Source organism: Hyperolius riggenbachi, chromosome 8, assembly GCF_040937935.1.
Source record: "Hyperolius riggenbachi isolate aHypRig1 chromosome 8, aHypRig1.pri, whole genome shotgun sequence".
NCBI lineage: Eukaryota > Metazoa > Chordata > Amphibia > Anura > Hyperoliidae > Hyperolius > Hyperolius riggenbachi.
In genome coordinates, this window is record NC_090653.1 from 132,075,965 (window position 1) to 132,093,379 (window position 17,415).

General features: G+C 45.2%; 1 protein-coding gene across 1 annotated transcript in view; it reads right to left on the reverse strand.

The window, feature by feature from the left end:
* The window catches only part of ALG13 (ALG13 UDP-N-acetylglucosaminyltransferase subunit), a 211,349-nt gene that overhangs the window by 169,218 nt on the left and 24,716 nt on the right, over window positions 1–17,415 (reverse strand). The window contains exons 5-7 of the mRNA XM_068247910.1: window positions 16,392–16,886; window positions 15,556–15,818; window positions 14,995–15,255 (exon numbers count right to left, since the gene is read on the reverse strand). Coding sequence (XP_068104011.1) covers window positions 14,995–15,255; window positions 15,556–15,818; window positions 16,392–16,886 — 1,019 coding nt within the window. The remainder of the gene's footprint in view (window positions 1–14,994; window positions 15,256–15,555; window positions 15,819–16,391; window positions 16,887–17,415) is intronic.

Genomic DNA, 17,415 nt, shown 5'->3' on the forward strand with positions numbered 1-17,415 from the left:
GTAAGAGCTTTTTTTTACCGCTATATTAGGCCTAGTGCACACCAGAGCAGTTCTGCTGCGGTTTGCGATCTGCTTGCGGGTGCGGATCCGCTAGGGTAATGTATTTCAATGGGCTGGTGCACACCAGAGTGGGAGGCATTTTGCAGAAACGCATACTCCCGGGCTGCTGCAGATTTTGGATTGTCGATGCGTTTCTGCCTCAATGTTAAGTATGGGAAAAACGCAACCCGCTCTGAAAAACGGCACTTCAGAGCGGTTTGCCAGGCGGTTTTAATTACAGTAGCTGTTCAGTAACAGCTTTACTGTAACAATACATGAAATCTACTACACCAAAACCGCTTCCCAAAACCGCAAAATGCTAGCTGAAACGCTACAGAAAAAGAAGAAAAAGTTTCAAAATCTGCTAGCATTTTGCGGATCTGCTAGCGGTTTTTGGTGTGCACCAGGCCTTACTGCCAGTGATAATTTCCACATGTTTTCCACATTCACTAAAAATGTTCTGCATGTTTCTTGCATGTGTGAACAATGTGTAAAAAAACTTTGGGAAACATGGGTAATTACATAGGAAACATGCGGAAACCAAAGTAGCATAAAAAAACTTTATTTTTTTTTTATAAAAAAAAAATAAAATAAAAATTTTAGTCCAGCAAACGCAGCACTTAGGCCGATTTCACAGTAAGACGTTACAGGTGCACGTTAGTGCAGCCTATAACGCAGCCCACCGCACAACAATGAAAAATCAATGTGCTGTTCACAGTGCCCACGTTGCGTTACATTGTAATGCAGCACGTTCAAACAAAGTGCTGCATGCTGTGCGTTATACGCGGCTAAGCGACGTTAGACTGTTTGCACATGCTCAGTAATGTTGGAGGAGGAGACCTCGCAATAGCAGCATAGGGGGCGATATACAGGCTGGGAACGCAAACAATCACTCGCGTTCCCATGCCTGTTGGCCGGTGACGGCCAAACCGGAAGTGCTCGCCTGCGGGTCCTGGACCATCGGAGCGGAGCTGCGAGGGCACCGATCGTCTGCAGGGGGCTGAGGGAAGCCCCAGGTGAGTTCATCTCGTTTTTTTTGTGTGACTTTAGGTTCACTTTAAGGCTCCAGTCTCCATTTAAGTCAATGGGAAGCAAAATATATCACCAAGTACTAGTAGGCGATACAAAATCGGTAGTTAAGTCAGAAATAAGGCACCCCTTTTTTTATTTTGTTTGCAGGAATTACTGACTTTTGCGGACCTGTACCGCATTTTTTCCGCATGCGGGTAAACTATGCGTACAATTTTACACATGCGGTAAATAATGCGTAAAAATTTGTCAATGTCAAGGTGGTCTTTTATTCAGTGGGGAATTTACCGCAAGTGCATTTCCACATGCAGAAAATAATTGTGAATAGAGCCCATTGGGCGCTATTCATAAAACATTTGCGGTAAAAAAAATCTTGGAGGGAAAATACTGCATCCTTATTTTAGACTTTTGTGTGCTAATTCATAATAAAGTTTACACTTGCGATAAAAGGTCGGGGAATTCCCGCACTAAACTGGGGGTGCTGGCTAAGTTGTTACATTTGCTGGCTGAGTTGATACATTTCTCCGTGCAGAGACAGTTACTATAAAGGAGGCAGCCCCAGCATCCCTTTACATGTGCATTCTTTTTAAAACTGCCTCTGTTTGCCCTGAATCTTCTCTGAATCTGTATGGGCTGGTGCACACCAAAAACCGCTAGCAGATCCGCAAAATGCTAGCAGATTTTGAAACTCTTTTTCTTCTTTTTCTGTAGCGTTTCAGCTAGCATTTTGCGGTTTTGTGAAGCGTTTTTGGTGTAGTAGATTTCATGTATTGTTACAGTAAAGTTGTTACTGAACATCTACTGTAACAAAAAACGCCTGGCAAACTGCTCTGAAGTGCCGTTTTTCAGAGCGGTTTGCTGTTTTCCTATACTTAACATTGAGGCAGAAACGCATCCGCAATCCAAAATCTGCAGCAGCCCGGGAGTATGCGTTTCTGCAAAACGCCTCCCGCTCTGGTGTGCACCAGCCCATTGAAATACATTACCCTAGCGGATCCGCACCCGTAAGCGGATCGCAAACCGCAGCAGAACCGCTCTGGTGTGCACTAGGCCTTAATTAGTCTTTCTAAACAGTCTATTTAAAGGGACTCCGAGCAGTGCAGAAACTATGGAAAGATGCATATCATTTTAAAGCTCTCTTTCTCCTCTTTCCGATGATATATAAACCGCTGCCCTACGCCTTTTAGTTTTCGATATTTTTGCGATTGAAATTGCCGCGGCCGCGATTTCAATCGCGAAAATAAAGAAAACTAAAAGGCGTAGGGCAACGATTTAGGTGTCGCCAGAAAGAGGAGAAAGAGAGCTTTAAAATGATATCCATCTTTCCATAGTCACAATGGGCTCTATTCTCAAAGACTTCCCGCATGCGGTAAAGTACATGCGGGAAGTTTGCACCCAAAATACCGTCAATTCTGCATTCTCTAAATTTTCCGCATGTTTTTCCCGCATGCGGAAAAAGTGTGGTAAAAGTGCGGGATTCATGCGGAAAAGTTTCCGCAAAAGTCGGTATTTTCCGCAATAAAAGATCAATTCTCAAAAATGTTCAGGCGCACCATTTCGTCGTTAATTACCGATTTTTTAATCACCTACAAGTAGTAGGTGATATATTCCGCATCCCATTGACTTTAATGAAGTCTGGAGGCTTAAGGGCTGTGCTTGCTGGACTTTAACTTTTTTTTTTAAACACTTTTTCATGCGACCTTTTTACCGCATGATTCCCGCATGAATAATGGCTGTTTCCGCATCTTTTTTCCCGCATGCGGCAAACATGCGGAAAATGTTAGTGAATGCTGAAAAAATGCGGAGTTTACCGCTGGCGGGAATTTAGCGGTAAAATTTTGCGGTACTTTTGGCTCTTTGAGAATAGAGCCCATTGTATTACACAGGCCGAATTTTTCTGCTGAATGGAGCTGCTGACCCTGGGGAAAGTGTCGTCCTGTGTAATACAAGTAACTATGGAAAGATGGATATCATTTTAAAGCTCTCTTTCTCCTCTTTCTGGTGACACCTAAATCGTCGCTCTACGCCTTTTAGTTTTCTTTATTTTCGCGATTGAAATCGTGGCCGCGGCAATTTCAATCGCGAAAATAGCGAAAACTAAAAGGCGTAGGGCGGTGATTTATATATCATTGGAAAGAGGAGAAAGAGAGCTTTAAAATAATATGCATCTTTCCATAGTTTTTGCACTGCTCGGAGTCCCTTTAATTGCCACAGCTTTGAAGATGTTCCAGAAATGTTACACATGCAGGCTTTCTGATGTGAAATTTATCTGAAAACAGGTACCCAAGGGGTTAAAAAACACAGCCTTGGTATTCTGGGATGCCGTTTTTGCTCTCTTCTCACTGCAGCTGCCTGGGAGGTCTCTCCACATTAGCTTGCCTGTTATCTTGGCTGTTACCCCTGGCTTATCGCCTTATCTAAACAGCGGGTTTCTCCGCTCACATTCCGCCTGCTCTAATCTTTATGAAGTAACCTTCAGTGACGTGTTGTGATAATCTCCGCACAAGGCGGTAATTTCCCGCACTGCTCAGGAATGTCAGATTTTCATGCGGAAACTGCTTTTATGAATGGACACTTTGCTAAATGGTCGGGAAAGTCAGCTGTTTTGAGCATTACCGCATGCGGGAATGCTTTATGAATAGAGGCCATTGTGGCAGGCAACCGTGGGGGGAATCTGCTGGACAAGCGAGCAGTTCAGCTTCCGCAGTATTTTTGGAGTGATCATCATGCGATTAAACTCTCACAACTGCTTGCTGCTGCCTGGTAACTGCTTGCCAACCAGGGATGAGCTTCGGTTGAAGTCCGAATGGGTTTAATTTGGATTTTATCCAGATAATTAGTGCACCTCATGGGGCGGGTAAGCGGGGGTTTATCTTACCCAGCGGCTGTCTTCTTTGAGGGCCCGTTTCCACTTGTGCGAATCTGCATAACCAATGCAAGTGGATGTTTCCACTTGTCAGAAATCCTGTGCGGTTTTGTGTGCAGGAAAAATCTGCACGGCAGAGCCATCAGAATTCACATACAATGTATTTAATAGGAAATTTGCATGCGTTTTTGAATGTGAATTTTACTGTGATTTTTACCGCGAATTCGCCGGCGTTTTCACATAAAATCAATGTAAAAGCACACAGGCACTGACATGGTTAAATTCGCATACTGGTACTTATCCGTTAGCCGGGCGCATCCGGTAGGTGGCGCTGTTGTAGCGAATTTCGAAAGCGCTGTTGTATCTAATTCCATTCATACTTAGTGAACGTAGTACTGTGTGAATGGAAGCGCCGCAGGTGGCGCTAATTACATTGATACGCAACGTAACTATACAGTGTTAATGCCAACGAATACATTGTATTTGAAGTGGCCGGAACTGGCACTTAATGGAATTCAAATGAAGGCGGCGGCAATGTAACACATGAAGCCGCCGCCTTCGTCTGTTGTTCTTCTTCTCCCCCTTTGCCCTCTCGCTTGTATATAATGCTGGCAGCCTGCGGGGACATGCGTGTCCCCCCAGAGTCGTTCGTCGCGGCAGGGAATCCTGCTCGTTTCCTTGCGACGAACGACTCTGGTCCCCCCCCCCCCCCCGACCTCCTGGCAGCATTGTATACAAGCGAGAGGGCAAAGGGGGAGAAGAACAACAGACGAAGGCGGTGGCTTCATGTGTTACATTGCCGCCGCCTTCATTTGAATTCCATTAAGTGCCAGTTCCGGCCACTTCAAATACAATGTATTCGTTGGCATTAACACTGTATATCCTTCTCAATATACTTCAGCGCTGATGGGCTTCAATATTTGAAAATGGTGGAGAAGCAGTGATCGCTGGCTGGTTACCATAAACGTTTAGACCTTATAATCTGGGTCTTCCATCCGCTTGGTAAGCCTGCACTTTGAAGGGTGTGGTGGTGGATTTGAAATATTGAAGCCCATCAGTGCTGAAGTATATTGAGAAGGATTTGTTGAGGAAGTCTATCATAGGACTTTTTACTTCTGGCGGCTTTTTGGAGTGCTATAAGTCCTTGGCGCAGATATATTTATGTATATTAACACTGTACAGTTACGTTGCGTATCAATGTAATTAGCGCCACCTGCGGCGCTTCCATTCACACAGTACTACGTTCACTAAGTATGAATGGAATTAGATACAACAGCGCATCGAAATTAGCTACAACAGCGCCACCTGCCGGATGCGCCCGGCTAACGGATAAGTACCCGCATACTTACTAACATATGCGAAAATGCCCGCGAATTTGCGGTAAAATTTGCATCCGCGTGAGAATTCGTTTTTGCGTTTTCCACGACTAATTTGCACCGCACAAGTGGAAATGGGCCCTCATTCATCCCATGTCATGTCTCAGGCTGTGTTCCAAGCCGCGTTCATGTGACTACTACGCTTCCTCCTTCTGGGTTGAAGGAGGAAGCGTGGTAGTCACGTGACGCGACTTGGAACGCGGCGTGAGACGGATTAAAGACTGCAGCCTGGGTACGTTAACCCCCGCTCACCCGCCCCATCAGGTGCACCTATTCGGATTTCATGCGGAGCTCATCCCTGTTGCCAACTGCTCACTGAGCACCAAGTTCAGATCCTGTGGAAAAGGGCCCTAAGGCCTCTTTTCCTTGGAAAGTAAATTGTGTTCAGCAAGCAGTTACCAGGCAGCAGCAAGCAGTTGTGAGAGTTTTAGAGGCATTTCACTGCTTATCAACTGTCTGTGGCAAAGAGGCCTAAGGGCTCTTTCACAAGGGCAGGTGAGCAGTTACCAAGCAGATGTGGGAGTGCAACAGTGTTTTCACTGCCTATCAACTGCTCGTGTGAAAGGGCCCTAATGGTGTGTACACACTTGAAAGAGTAATGAAAGATCTTAGACCAATTTTACCCCCTTCCATGTAGTATGAGAGCCATACTCTACACAGTCTATTCTATTGAGCTGATCTCCCCATCAGATAAAAATCTTTGCAAGATGCTGCACAGAAAGATGCTGCACACATGCAACAGATCAGTATTTGCAAAAGATCTGTTCCTGCAAAATGCATTCATAGTCTATGATATCTGCAGATCATCATACACACCTTGTTTAACGGACATTCATCTGCAGATCAGTTCCACCAGGATGGATCTTCGGATCTGCAGATGATTGTCTGATCAGCAGATGAATGTCAGTTAAACAAGGTGTGTATGAGGATCTGCAGATATTATAGACTATGAATGCATTTTGCAGGAACTGATCTTTTGCAGATACTGATCTTTTGAATGTTTACAGCATCTGTGTGTGCAGCATCTTGCAAAGATTTTTAGCTGATGGGGAGTTCAGCTCCATAGAATAGACTGTATAGAGTATGCTCTCATACTACATGAAAGGGGGTAAAATTGGTCTGTGATCTTTCATTTTCTAAAGACTTTTATCTGATGTGTGTACCCACCTTAAGATCTTTTAAGCTTTCAAGTGTGTACACACCATTAGGCCTCTTTTCCATGGGCAGTTGATAAGCAGTGAAATGCCTCTCAAACTCTCAGGGTAGGAACTCACTAGGCAGAATCGCATATGTGTCTTCCATAGCACATAGCAGAAAATGCATATGCGATTCTGTCTAGTGTGTTCCAACCCTCACAACCAGGGATGCTCACTGGATGCTCTCACGAGTAATCATGAGTGATTACTCGTGATTCAAATGAGGTTTAATTGGTACAGGTTTGCGGCGGGGATACAAGGGGTTATTTACCCATAATTCCGCCCTGCGTTCCGAAGAGCTTGCACGTGTCCTATTCAAGCCGGAAGGAGGAAGTGCGGCGTTGTGAGGTTTGCAACGCGACCAATAGGACGCCTGCAAGCTCTTTGGAACGTAGGGCGGACGGTGGAATTGTGCGTAAATAACCCCTTGTATCCCTGCCACACACCTGTGCCAATTAAATCTCATTTGAATCATGAGTAATCACTTGAGATTACTCGTGAGAGCATCCGGTGAGCATCCCTGCTCACAACTGCTTGCCGCTGCCTGGTAACTGCTCACTGCTGCCTGGCAACTGCTTGCTGAGCACACAGTTCAACTGTACATGGAAAAGAGGCCTAAAGGTGGCCACTAACTATCCAATTTCTAGCGAAAAATCGTTCGAGCGATCAGAAATTCTGATCGGACGAAAAATCGTTCATTACACCATCAACTAACCAATCTTTGCGTCCTATCTATCACGACCATCAAGAAAATCCAAATTTTCGTTCGACGAAAATTCATTCGGGCGACATTTTTTTCACTCATTCATAATCGATTGTGTCCACTAATGGAGATTATTTACAACCAATCCGATCAGAATTTCTGATCGCTTGCACGATTTTTCGCTAGAAATTGGACCGTTAGTGGCCAGCTTTAGAACCCCACACGTCACCGCTTGACATGACAGAAATTAGGTCCTGTATGTTTTGTAGCTGCAAAATAAAGGGCTTATAGTATAGAAATTAGGTCCTCTATTGTAACCACAACATGTTGCCACAAAATGTTAAACTTACTTTTTTATTCAATACATTTTTTGACCAAAGAAAAATGAAACCTATAGCAAAAATAAGTACAGATCATTAGAAAAGAAAATTGATAGCGATAGGCGAATACTATGTCGAAATGCATTACTATGCTTATAAGAACAACTAAATACCATAGTACAGTATAAGGGCTGGTTCAGACGGACGTCTGCGTGGCGTCGCGTCTGGGGGCGTTGCGGCGGATGCGCAGTCAGGCTTTCAGTAGCCTTCGGTCGCGTCGTGATGCGGTCGCGTTTTTTTCTTCCCCTAGGGGAACATTAGCCGCCGCGGTTGGCCACTCCCTGGAAGCAACATGTCGCTTCCAGGGGCAGCACGAACGCTTGTGAAAATCGGGACCCGAACGCCGCGTTCGGGTAAAAGCGCGCAAAAGCTCGTTGTAAACGCTCCCATTCACTTGAATGGTAGCGTTTACCGCGACGTTCCAAACGCTTGCGGTAAACGCTCCGCAAGCGGCCGTCTGAACTAGCCCTAACAGCGTAAAACTGTTGGCAGTAAACAAGTCATGGCGCTCAAATCAGGGTGAGCACACCCCATCACAGAATTATGTGAACTAGGTGATATGGAGTGTGGCCCACTCTGACCATGGGTTCCAAATCTTGTCAAATGACACAGTCGTTTCCCTAATGCTACGTACACACATGCGACAACGATCGTTCGTTGTCAACGACGAATGAACTTTTAATTGATGAAAGAACGACCTAAGTAAAGTTAGTTTTAAAAGGTGTGTAACGATCAGGTCGTTAGAACGAACGTTACATCACGTGAAAGCAACTATTGCGCCTGCGCATAAAAATGAAAAGTTCCATGGAGAAATAGTGAAATGCGCATGTCAAGCCTAGTACGAACGACCGTTTCCAAAGATGTACTACTTTTGCAAACGATCTTCGTTGGAAGAAATCCGCCAAGCTAGATCATTCGTTTTTAACGATCTAGCTCGTCCGTCGTTAGACTTAATAGTCGTTGGCTGCTTTTTTTTAAACAATCGTCGTTTGAAAAGATCGGGGAACGATTGTTTCAAACGACTATAGTCGCATGTGTGTACGCACCTTAAGGTAAGAGGTAATTGTCTGCATTGTGTAGATTGCATGAACTTTATGAATCAGCTCCGTCATAGAAGGGGGAGCAGAGCTCAACGTTTTTAGCTAATAAAGTTTTAGTGGCATTACAAATTTGGCGTACCAGTCTATTCTTTGGTTTGATCACCCCGTTAAAACCAAAGAATAGACTGGTACGCCAAATTTGTAATGCCACTAAAACTTTATTAGCTAAAAACGTTGAGCTCTGCTCCCCTTCTATGACGGAACTGATTGATAAAGTTCATGCAATCTACACAATGCAGACAATTACCTCTTACCTTAAGGTGCATACACACATCAGACTTTAGTCTTTGGAAAATGAAAGATCACAGACCAATCTTACCACCTTTCATGTAGTATGAGAGCCATACTCTACACCATGGGTCTCAAACTCGCGGCCCGGGGGCCATTTGCGGCCCTCGATACAATATTTTGTGGCCCCCGCCGGCAAAAGCAAAAGAGACACGGAAGCGAACTATTTTTGCCTATTTTACCTTATAGTTCACTTCAGTGCTCCCAAGTAATCCGCCGCATTCCCGCCGCTAAACGAGGGCTGCAGAGCCCCCAAATCCCCCAGGCAAACATCCACGACTGCTTCCAGCTGTAGCTCTGCCCCTCCTGACGTCAATCGCCGCGCGGATTGCTGCCTCTCCCCGCCCCTCTGTGAAGAGTGAAAGGGGCGGCAAAGGCGGCGATCCGCCGCGATTGACATCAGGAGGGGCAGAGCTGAAGCTGAAAGCTCTGCCCCTTCCAGGAAATGCCGGCGGATTGCCCCCTGGGCGATTTGGGAGCTCTGCAGCCCTCGTTTTGTGGCGGGGACACGTGAAATCCCTTATGCGGCCCAGCCTCATCCTGACTTTGCCTTCTGCGGCCCCCAGGTAAATTGAGTTTGAGACCCCTGCTCTACACAGTCTTTTCTATGGAGCTGAACTCCCCATCAGACAGAAATCTTTGCAAGATGCTGCACACACAGATGCTGTACAGACACAAAAGATCAGTATCTGCAAAAGATCTGTTCCTGCCAAAAATCCATTCTTGTAAATTGCAATGATAGTCTATGAGATCTGCAGATCATCATAAAGGGCTGGTGCACACCAAAACCCGCTAGCAGATCCGCAAAATGCTAGCAGATTTTTAAACGCTTTTTTTTATTTTTATGAGGCGTTTTGCTAGCGTTTTGCGGATTGCTGCTGCGGTTTTCAGTATAGTAGATTTCATATATTGTTACAGTAAAGCTGTTACTGAACAGCTTCTGTAACAAAAACGCCTGCAAAACCGCTCTGAAGTGCCGTTTTTCAGAGCGGTTTGCGTTTTTCCTATACTTAACATTGAGGCAGAAACGCATCCGAAATCCAAAAAATGCCTCACCCAGGCATTTTTCGTTTCTACAAAACGCCTGCCACTCTGGTGTGCACCACCCCATTGAGATACATTGACCAAGCAGATCCGCAGCCGCAAGCGGATCTGAAAACGCCCAAAAAGCCGCTCGGTGTGCACCAGCCCACACACTTGATTTAACTGACATTCATCTGCAGATCAGATCCACCAGGATGGATTTTCAGATCTGCAGATGATTGCTTGATCTGCAGATGAATGTCAGTTAAATCATGTGTGTATGATGATCTGCAGATCTCATAGACTATCATTGCAATTTGCAGGGATGGATTTTTGGCAGGAACAGATCTTTTGCAGATACTGATATTTTGTGTCTGTACAGCATCTTTGTGTGCAGCATCTTGCAAAGATTTCTGTCTGATGGGGAGTTCAGCTCCATAGAAAAGACTGTGTAGAGTATGGCTCTCATACTACATGAAGGGTGGTAAGATTGGTCTGTGATCTTTCATTTTCCAAAGACTATAGTCTGATGTGTGTATGCACCTTTAGGCTGGGGCTTATGAAATAGAGCTGTCTATGGTCGGGGCAAGGTAGCAGGAAAAAAAGGGCGCTGCCATAGACTCTAATGCAATTATCGTTAATACAGCGAAAAAAGCAGAAAAAAGGGTGCCCGATATATATTGTTAACAACATTAGTCTTTATAAGAACAAGTTTTTAAAGGGACTCCGAGCAGTGCAGAAACTATGGAAAGATGCATATCATTTTAAAGCTCTTTCTCCTCTTTCCAATGATATATAAACCGCCGCCCTACACCTTTTAGTTTTCGCTAATTTCGCGATTGAAATTGCCGCGGCCGCGATTTCGATCGCGAAAATAGAGAAAACTAAAAGGCGTAGGGCGACGATTTAGGTGTCGCCAGAAAGAGGAGAAAGAGAGCTTTAAAATGATATCCATCTTTCCATAGTTGCATTGTATTACACAGGGGGACTTTTTCTCAAAGTCAGCAGCTCCATTCAGCAGAAAAAGTCGCCCTGTGTAATACAATGTAACTATGGAAAGATGGATATCCTTTTAAAGCTCTCTTTCTCCTCTTTCTGACTACACCTAAATCATCGCCCTACGCCTTTTTAGTTTTCTCTATTTTTGCGATCAAAATTGTGGCCGCGGCAATTTCAATCGCAAAAATAGCGAAAACTAAAAGGCGTAGGGTGGCGGTTTATATATCATTGGAAAGAGGAGAAAGAGAGCTTTAAAATGATATGTATCTTCCCATAGTTTCTGCACTGCTCGGAGTCCCTTTAAAGCATGTTATAGTTTTGCAACGTTATAGTTTTTGTCATATTATTTTGTTTGTATGTACAGATTTTACATTATCAAAGATATTGTTTCTATGTGTAAAAGGGTGTTTCTGTAGGGAGAGTAGTTAGGGTTAGGCAACACCGGGGTGCCGGGTTTAGGGTTAGGCACCACCTGGGGAGTGGTTAGGTTTAGGCACCACCAGGGGAGGGTTCTGCATTAGAGTAGGGTTGGGTTAAGGCCTTGTTCACATTGGGTTCTGATCGTGTTTGCATTGGGCGTTTTATGACACTTTTTTTGTGATTCCCGGCGATTTCTGTGCGTTGGGCGTTTTTGGTAAACTGTTTTGTAAGCACTTTTTGGGCATTTTGCGATTTCTAATTGTCCTAGACCTTATTTTAAAAGGGAAAAGGACCTAAAAATCCTGGAAACACTTCAAAATTTCAATTAACAGGGGAAAAAACGCCCACAAAACCACTGGCAATAGCACTTTTTCTAGCACTTTACGCTTTTCTTATACCTCCCATTATCGCAAAATCGCCCCAAAAATGGTCCGTGCAGCGCTTTTCAGATCGGAAAGGGAACGAAACGCCCCCAATCTGACCTAGCGCATAGGAAAGCATTTTGAAAAATGTCAGCGCTTAAAAAAATGAAAAAGCGCCTCTATTGTAAAAAGTGTGACTTTTTTGTGAGTGTGTCTATCTTCAAATGTGGGTCCACACACTAGTTTTCAAAGAGGATGTTCTTTAGCATACGACTGTTTACTGTGGATGTTGTTTCTTAAAGGGACACTTAAGCCAGAAAAAAAAAAAAAAGAGTTTCACTCACCCGGGGCTTCTACCAGCCCCCTGCAGCAGTCCTGTGCCCTCGCAGCAACTCACTAATCCTCTGGTCCCCCGCTGCCAGCTAGTTTAGTTTTTGCCGACAGGACCGTCAGGACTGGCCACGCGTAGCTTTTTCCGCATTCCCGACTGTAAGTAGCGCTATTGCGGTCCGCAACGCGTTCAAAAATATGCGTTGCACCTTCATTACTGTGAACCCATGCTATGCATCTGAGTGAACCTAACTTGCCTAATCTCCATGCTCCATCCAGTGACTGACTAAGCATTACCTGGTACTCATACTGTGCTGTGTGATCTGGTTTTCTTGTATTCCTGTATTGTCATATTGCTGTATGTCACCCCTAAATATTGTCTGTAACCTAAATTAATGTTCAGCGCTGCGTAATATGTTGGCGCTTTATAAATACAATAAATAAATAAATTACGAACTCATAGATATGCGGCAACGCGTATCTTTGTACGCGATGCGGCCCGCAATAGCGCTAATTACAGTCGGGAATGCGGAAAAAGCTACGCGTGGCCAGTCCTGACGGGCCTGTCGGCAAAAACGAAACTAGCTGGTAGCGTGGGACCAGAGGATTAGTAAGTGACTGCGAGGGCACAGGACTGCTGCAGGGGGCTGGTAGAAGCCCCAGGTGAGTCAGGGCCCGTTTCCACTGTTGCGACGCGATTTCGCCGGCATTCCGACGCTTGTAAAAACGCATGCGGATGCGTTTCCGCATGCGTTTTTACCCGCGATTTCGCGTGCGATTTCGCATGGCAGGGTGCCATGCGAAATTAACCATGACACTGCCAGGGCAAAATAACATTGAAAAGGGTGCTAAATCGCACGCGAAATCGCGGGTAAAAACGCATGTAACAAACGCATGCGTTTTTACTATTAAATACATTAGCGGCGATTCGCACGGATTCCCGACGCAGGCGAATTCTGTGGGTCCCGTCGTGCAGATTTGGCCCGCCGCCAAATCGCTCCCGCACGCCGCACATGTGGAAACAGCCCCGGCCACTTCAGTGTAACAAGCGAATCCGCATCTCGTCGCCGCATGCGGATTCGCTATGGTGGAAACGAGCCCTCAAACTCATTTTTTTTTTCTGGCTTAAGGTTCACTTTAAGCCTGGAACCCACTACAAGTCGCAAATGGCAATCGTAAGCGTCTTGAATAAGCGATTTGTAAGCAATTTCATGAGCAATTTCTGGTGATTTTGGTAGCGATTTTAAAAAGTGTAAGCTTTTTGCCAGTGATTGCGATTTAAATTCTGATTGAATGTTTTAAATATTTTTTTACACAGTTTGCATTAGTTTAAAATCACACAAAAATTGCTATGTGTAGCGATTCATATGCGATTTTCCAGTGCTTCAATACTTTACATTTGGCTAATCACAATCGCTACTGTGGCATTTGTCCTATCCATTTTCATTGGCAGAGCGTATAGGGAAATCTCTAGCGATTTTAAAGTGATCCCTAAACGCTCAAAAAAGCGCTCTAGTGGATTCCACAAATCATCCAATGTGAAATGCTCCATGGAAATATAACTGCATCATGTTTCAATGTGATTATATTGTCTGTCACAATGCAACTAACATAGTGTGAAAGAAGCCTAAAATGCTGACTCAGGGCTGGTGCACACCAAGTGCGGTTCTGAGCATTTTTAAAAACGTTTGCGGTTTGAAAACCGCTTGGCTAATATATTTGAATGGGATGGAGTACACCAGAGCGATTAATTTTTTTTCTTTTTTTTTTTTTTTTTTTTCTTCCCCAAACGCAAATTCGGGTCCTACAGCATTTTTGCTGATTTCTGAGGCGACTCTGCCTAAATGTTAGGTACAGTATAGGAAAGTGGAAAATCGCTCTGATAAGCACTAGATCAGAGCGATTTTCCAAGCGTTTGTTACAGAAGCTGTTCAGTTACAGTTCTACTGTAACAAAATATAAAATATGCTACACCAAAATGCTCCAAAAAACACTAGGCATGTGTAGAAAATCGCTCTGCACATGCCTAGAATCGCTCTGAAAAAATGCTAGCGTTTCCAGATACGCTAGCAGTTTTTGGTGTGTACTGGGCCAATGTTGATAGGCAGTGAAATGCCTCTCAAACTCTCACAACTGCTCACTGCTGCCTGGTAACTGATTGTGGAGCACACAGTTCAACAGTCCGTGGAAAAGAGGCCTAAGAGTAAAACTTTTGCCTCCGTTTTGCTTTAGGGTTCTGTCACATCAAGACCTCTGTGTCGAAGATGTTCAGTGGTTTACAAAACAAATCGGCGCAGCTGCAATTTTAGCTTACTTCCCATTCTGTGGCATGACTAGCGTTTCCAGAATCAGAATAGTTTATTTTGCCAAGCATAACAGTGTCATGCCCGGAATTGGGTTTGGCACAATACATAGCTCAAGAGGAGGACATGGATAGATAATAGTGAACAAACATGCAAGAGTCAACAAGCAGAGGAACAACAATCAAGTAGAGGAACATCAACCATCAGTTACATTACATCAATTACATTTACATTGTATATAACAGATCATCCTGTATGCTGTTCCAGTCTGACATAGGGATAGAGTTAGCAATTTGGTTTAATTGATTGATTGGTCATGTCACTTTGGGGGTGTGGGTGCACAGATGGGAGAATGTGGAGGGAGTTCAAGAGGCTGACAGCTGAGGGGAAGAATGAGTTCATGTGTCTAGCGGTCCTTGTGGGGATGACCCTAAGCCTCCAGCCCAATGGAAGCAACCTGAAGTAGTGGTTGCCTGGGTGGGAAGGGTCATTTGCAATCCTCAGTGCCCTAGTACGCAGCCTTGCATTGAATAGGTGGGCAAGCGAGGGGAGGGGTCTACCAATGATCCTCTCCGCCAACCTGATAACCCTCTGTAGTTTGTGCTTGTCACTGGCGCCAGCATGCCAGACCAGAACTGAAGAGCAGAGGATTGATTCAATGGTGGCGGAGTAGAAGCTCGTTAGAATCTCTTGGGCCAAGCCGAACTTCCTCAGTTGGCGAAGGAAGTAAAGTCTCTGTTGGGCTTTCTGCTGGATGCTGGAGATGTTAGCCTTCCAGCTGAGGTCGTTGGAGATGGAAGTGCCCAGAAGAGGGGCGCCCGGTACTCTTGCCACCTCCACGCTGTCAATGCAGATGGGAGGTGGAGTGGAAGCAGCCTTCCTGAAGTCTATGATCAGCCGCCGGATCAACTCTTCCGCGTCCCCGCTCATCCGCGCGTGCGTCGCAGGCGCCGCTTATCTTCCGCTCGATTTCCTGCTATTGTCCGCTCGCGGGGGTCGAGCGGGGAATCGGCCGCGGCGAGATCGGACCTGTCGGATCTTATCAATCGAGCCGCATCAGCGGCTCGATTGATAAGTAAGATCGGCACATGTAGACCCAGCTTTACACCAATGGCAGTTTCTCTCTACCTGCTGGCAGTACTCCTGAACGTTATCATTGTTGACCAGGCCGACAATGGTGGTGTCATCAGCAAACTTGATGACCTTGACAGAGTGAGCTGCGGATCTGCAGTTGTTCGTGTAGAGGGAGAACAGGAGAGGCGACCAGATACAGCCTTGAGGTGCACCAGTGTTTATTTCTTTTGAGTGGATGTTCCCCAGTTTGACGACTTGGGTCATGTTGGTGAGAAAGTCCGTGATCCACAGGCGTAGATTGGGATGGACACCAAGTGTTGCTAGATCATTCTGGAGAATGGATGGGCAGATGGTGTTAAAGGACACCTGAGGTGAAAATAAATTAGTGAAATAAACGATTGTATCTATCTTCCTTCTCCTATAAATGACTTTTTCAGATATTCCAGTTTTTTTCTATGTTTAAATTTTCTTTTTTAGATTTAACTGTTTTATTGTTTTTGCTCAGTAACACATTCATTGAAGTATGCCAGAGCTAAAAATCTATGAACTATTGAACCTTTGTATCTCTTTCCTGCTCTCAGAAGCTTTTTTTCTGCTAGCAAAGTGTTTTGTAGTTGGAATTTATCAGTGAGGGTCACACTGTAGTCACTTCCTGACTGAGTCAGCCACTTACATACTTGATACCTCTTTCAGGCAGAGAAAGAAAAAAAAGGAACACAGCATAGTTATTTGTGTGCTAGGCACTGTACATACCCAAGTCTATCTTATCATGTCGCATGTCACCTCTGGTATCCTTTAAAGACCGAACTGAAGTCTAGGAGTAGTATTCTGGCATAAGTGTCTGGCCTGTCAAGGTGGTCATAGATGAGTTCCAGGCAGGTGTTAATGGCATCGTCTGTGGACCTGTTTGCCCTGTAAGTGACTGGTAGGGGTCCAGAAGGGGCAAGGTGGAGTGCTTGAGAATGGATAGGACTGCAGCTCCAGAGTTTTCATGATGACGGGCATCAGGACCACAGGCCTAAAGTTGTTAAATTCGGAGACGCCCTGCTTCTTAGGGACCGCTATGATAGTGGACCTTTTGAAGCATGTAGAGACCTTGCCTTCCTTTAGTGACTTGGTGAAGATGGTGGAGAGGACGGGAGCAAGTTGCCGAGAGCAGGTTTTCAGACTGATTGGGGACACGCCATCTGGACTGCAGGCTTTCCTGCCATTTAATGTGGACAGGAGGTGCAGGACATCAGCCTTGCCTACCACCAGTGGGGAGGGTTGATCCTGTGTGACGTTCTTGGGGCTCGGAAGGGGAGTAGTTGTTGTTGGAAGCTCCCCCGGATCTACCGGTCTTTCAAACCTGCAGTAGAATTTACTAAGCTCTTCCGCTAGTTCATGGCTGGTTGGTGCCTGTTGGCGGGGGGGGGGGGAGGCTTATAGGTTAGTAGCAGCCTTAAGCCCTTTCCATACAGCACTTGAGTCATTTGAGCTCAGGTTAAGTCTCAACCTCTCAGCTTACTGCTTTTTTGCAGCTCTCATTTCAGGTCATTTCTCGCCCACCTGTAATCCGGACCTATGCGAAACCTCTTTGCGCTTACGCAGTTGCCGCAGTTTGTTAGTGAAGCAAGGTTTGTTGTTCCACTTCAGTAGAATGAATTTGCAATCCCAAATTCTCCCGCTCCTCACCCGATGCAGTGGAGGTCACTCACTTGCGGTTCACGCTGCGCTTCAGGTGATTCCGATGCTTCCTCCTTCCAAGCCAGTAGAAGGAAGTCATTGGAGTCGGGTGACCCTGTTCACGGATTGGGTGCTGAAGTGTGGTGTGTGGGAAAATTTGGAATTGCAAATACATTCTCCAGAATTTGAACACCACCACTGAACCACCACTACACAGCTCTCCTCCTTATACAGAATCTTACTGCAGGGGCCTTAATATTTA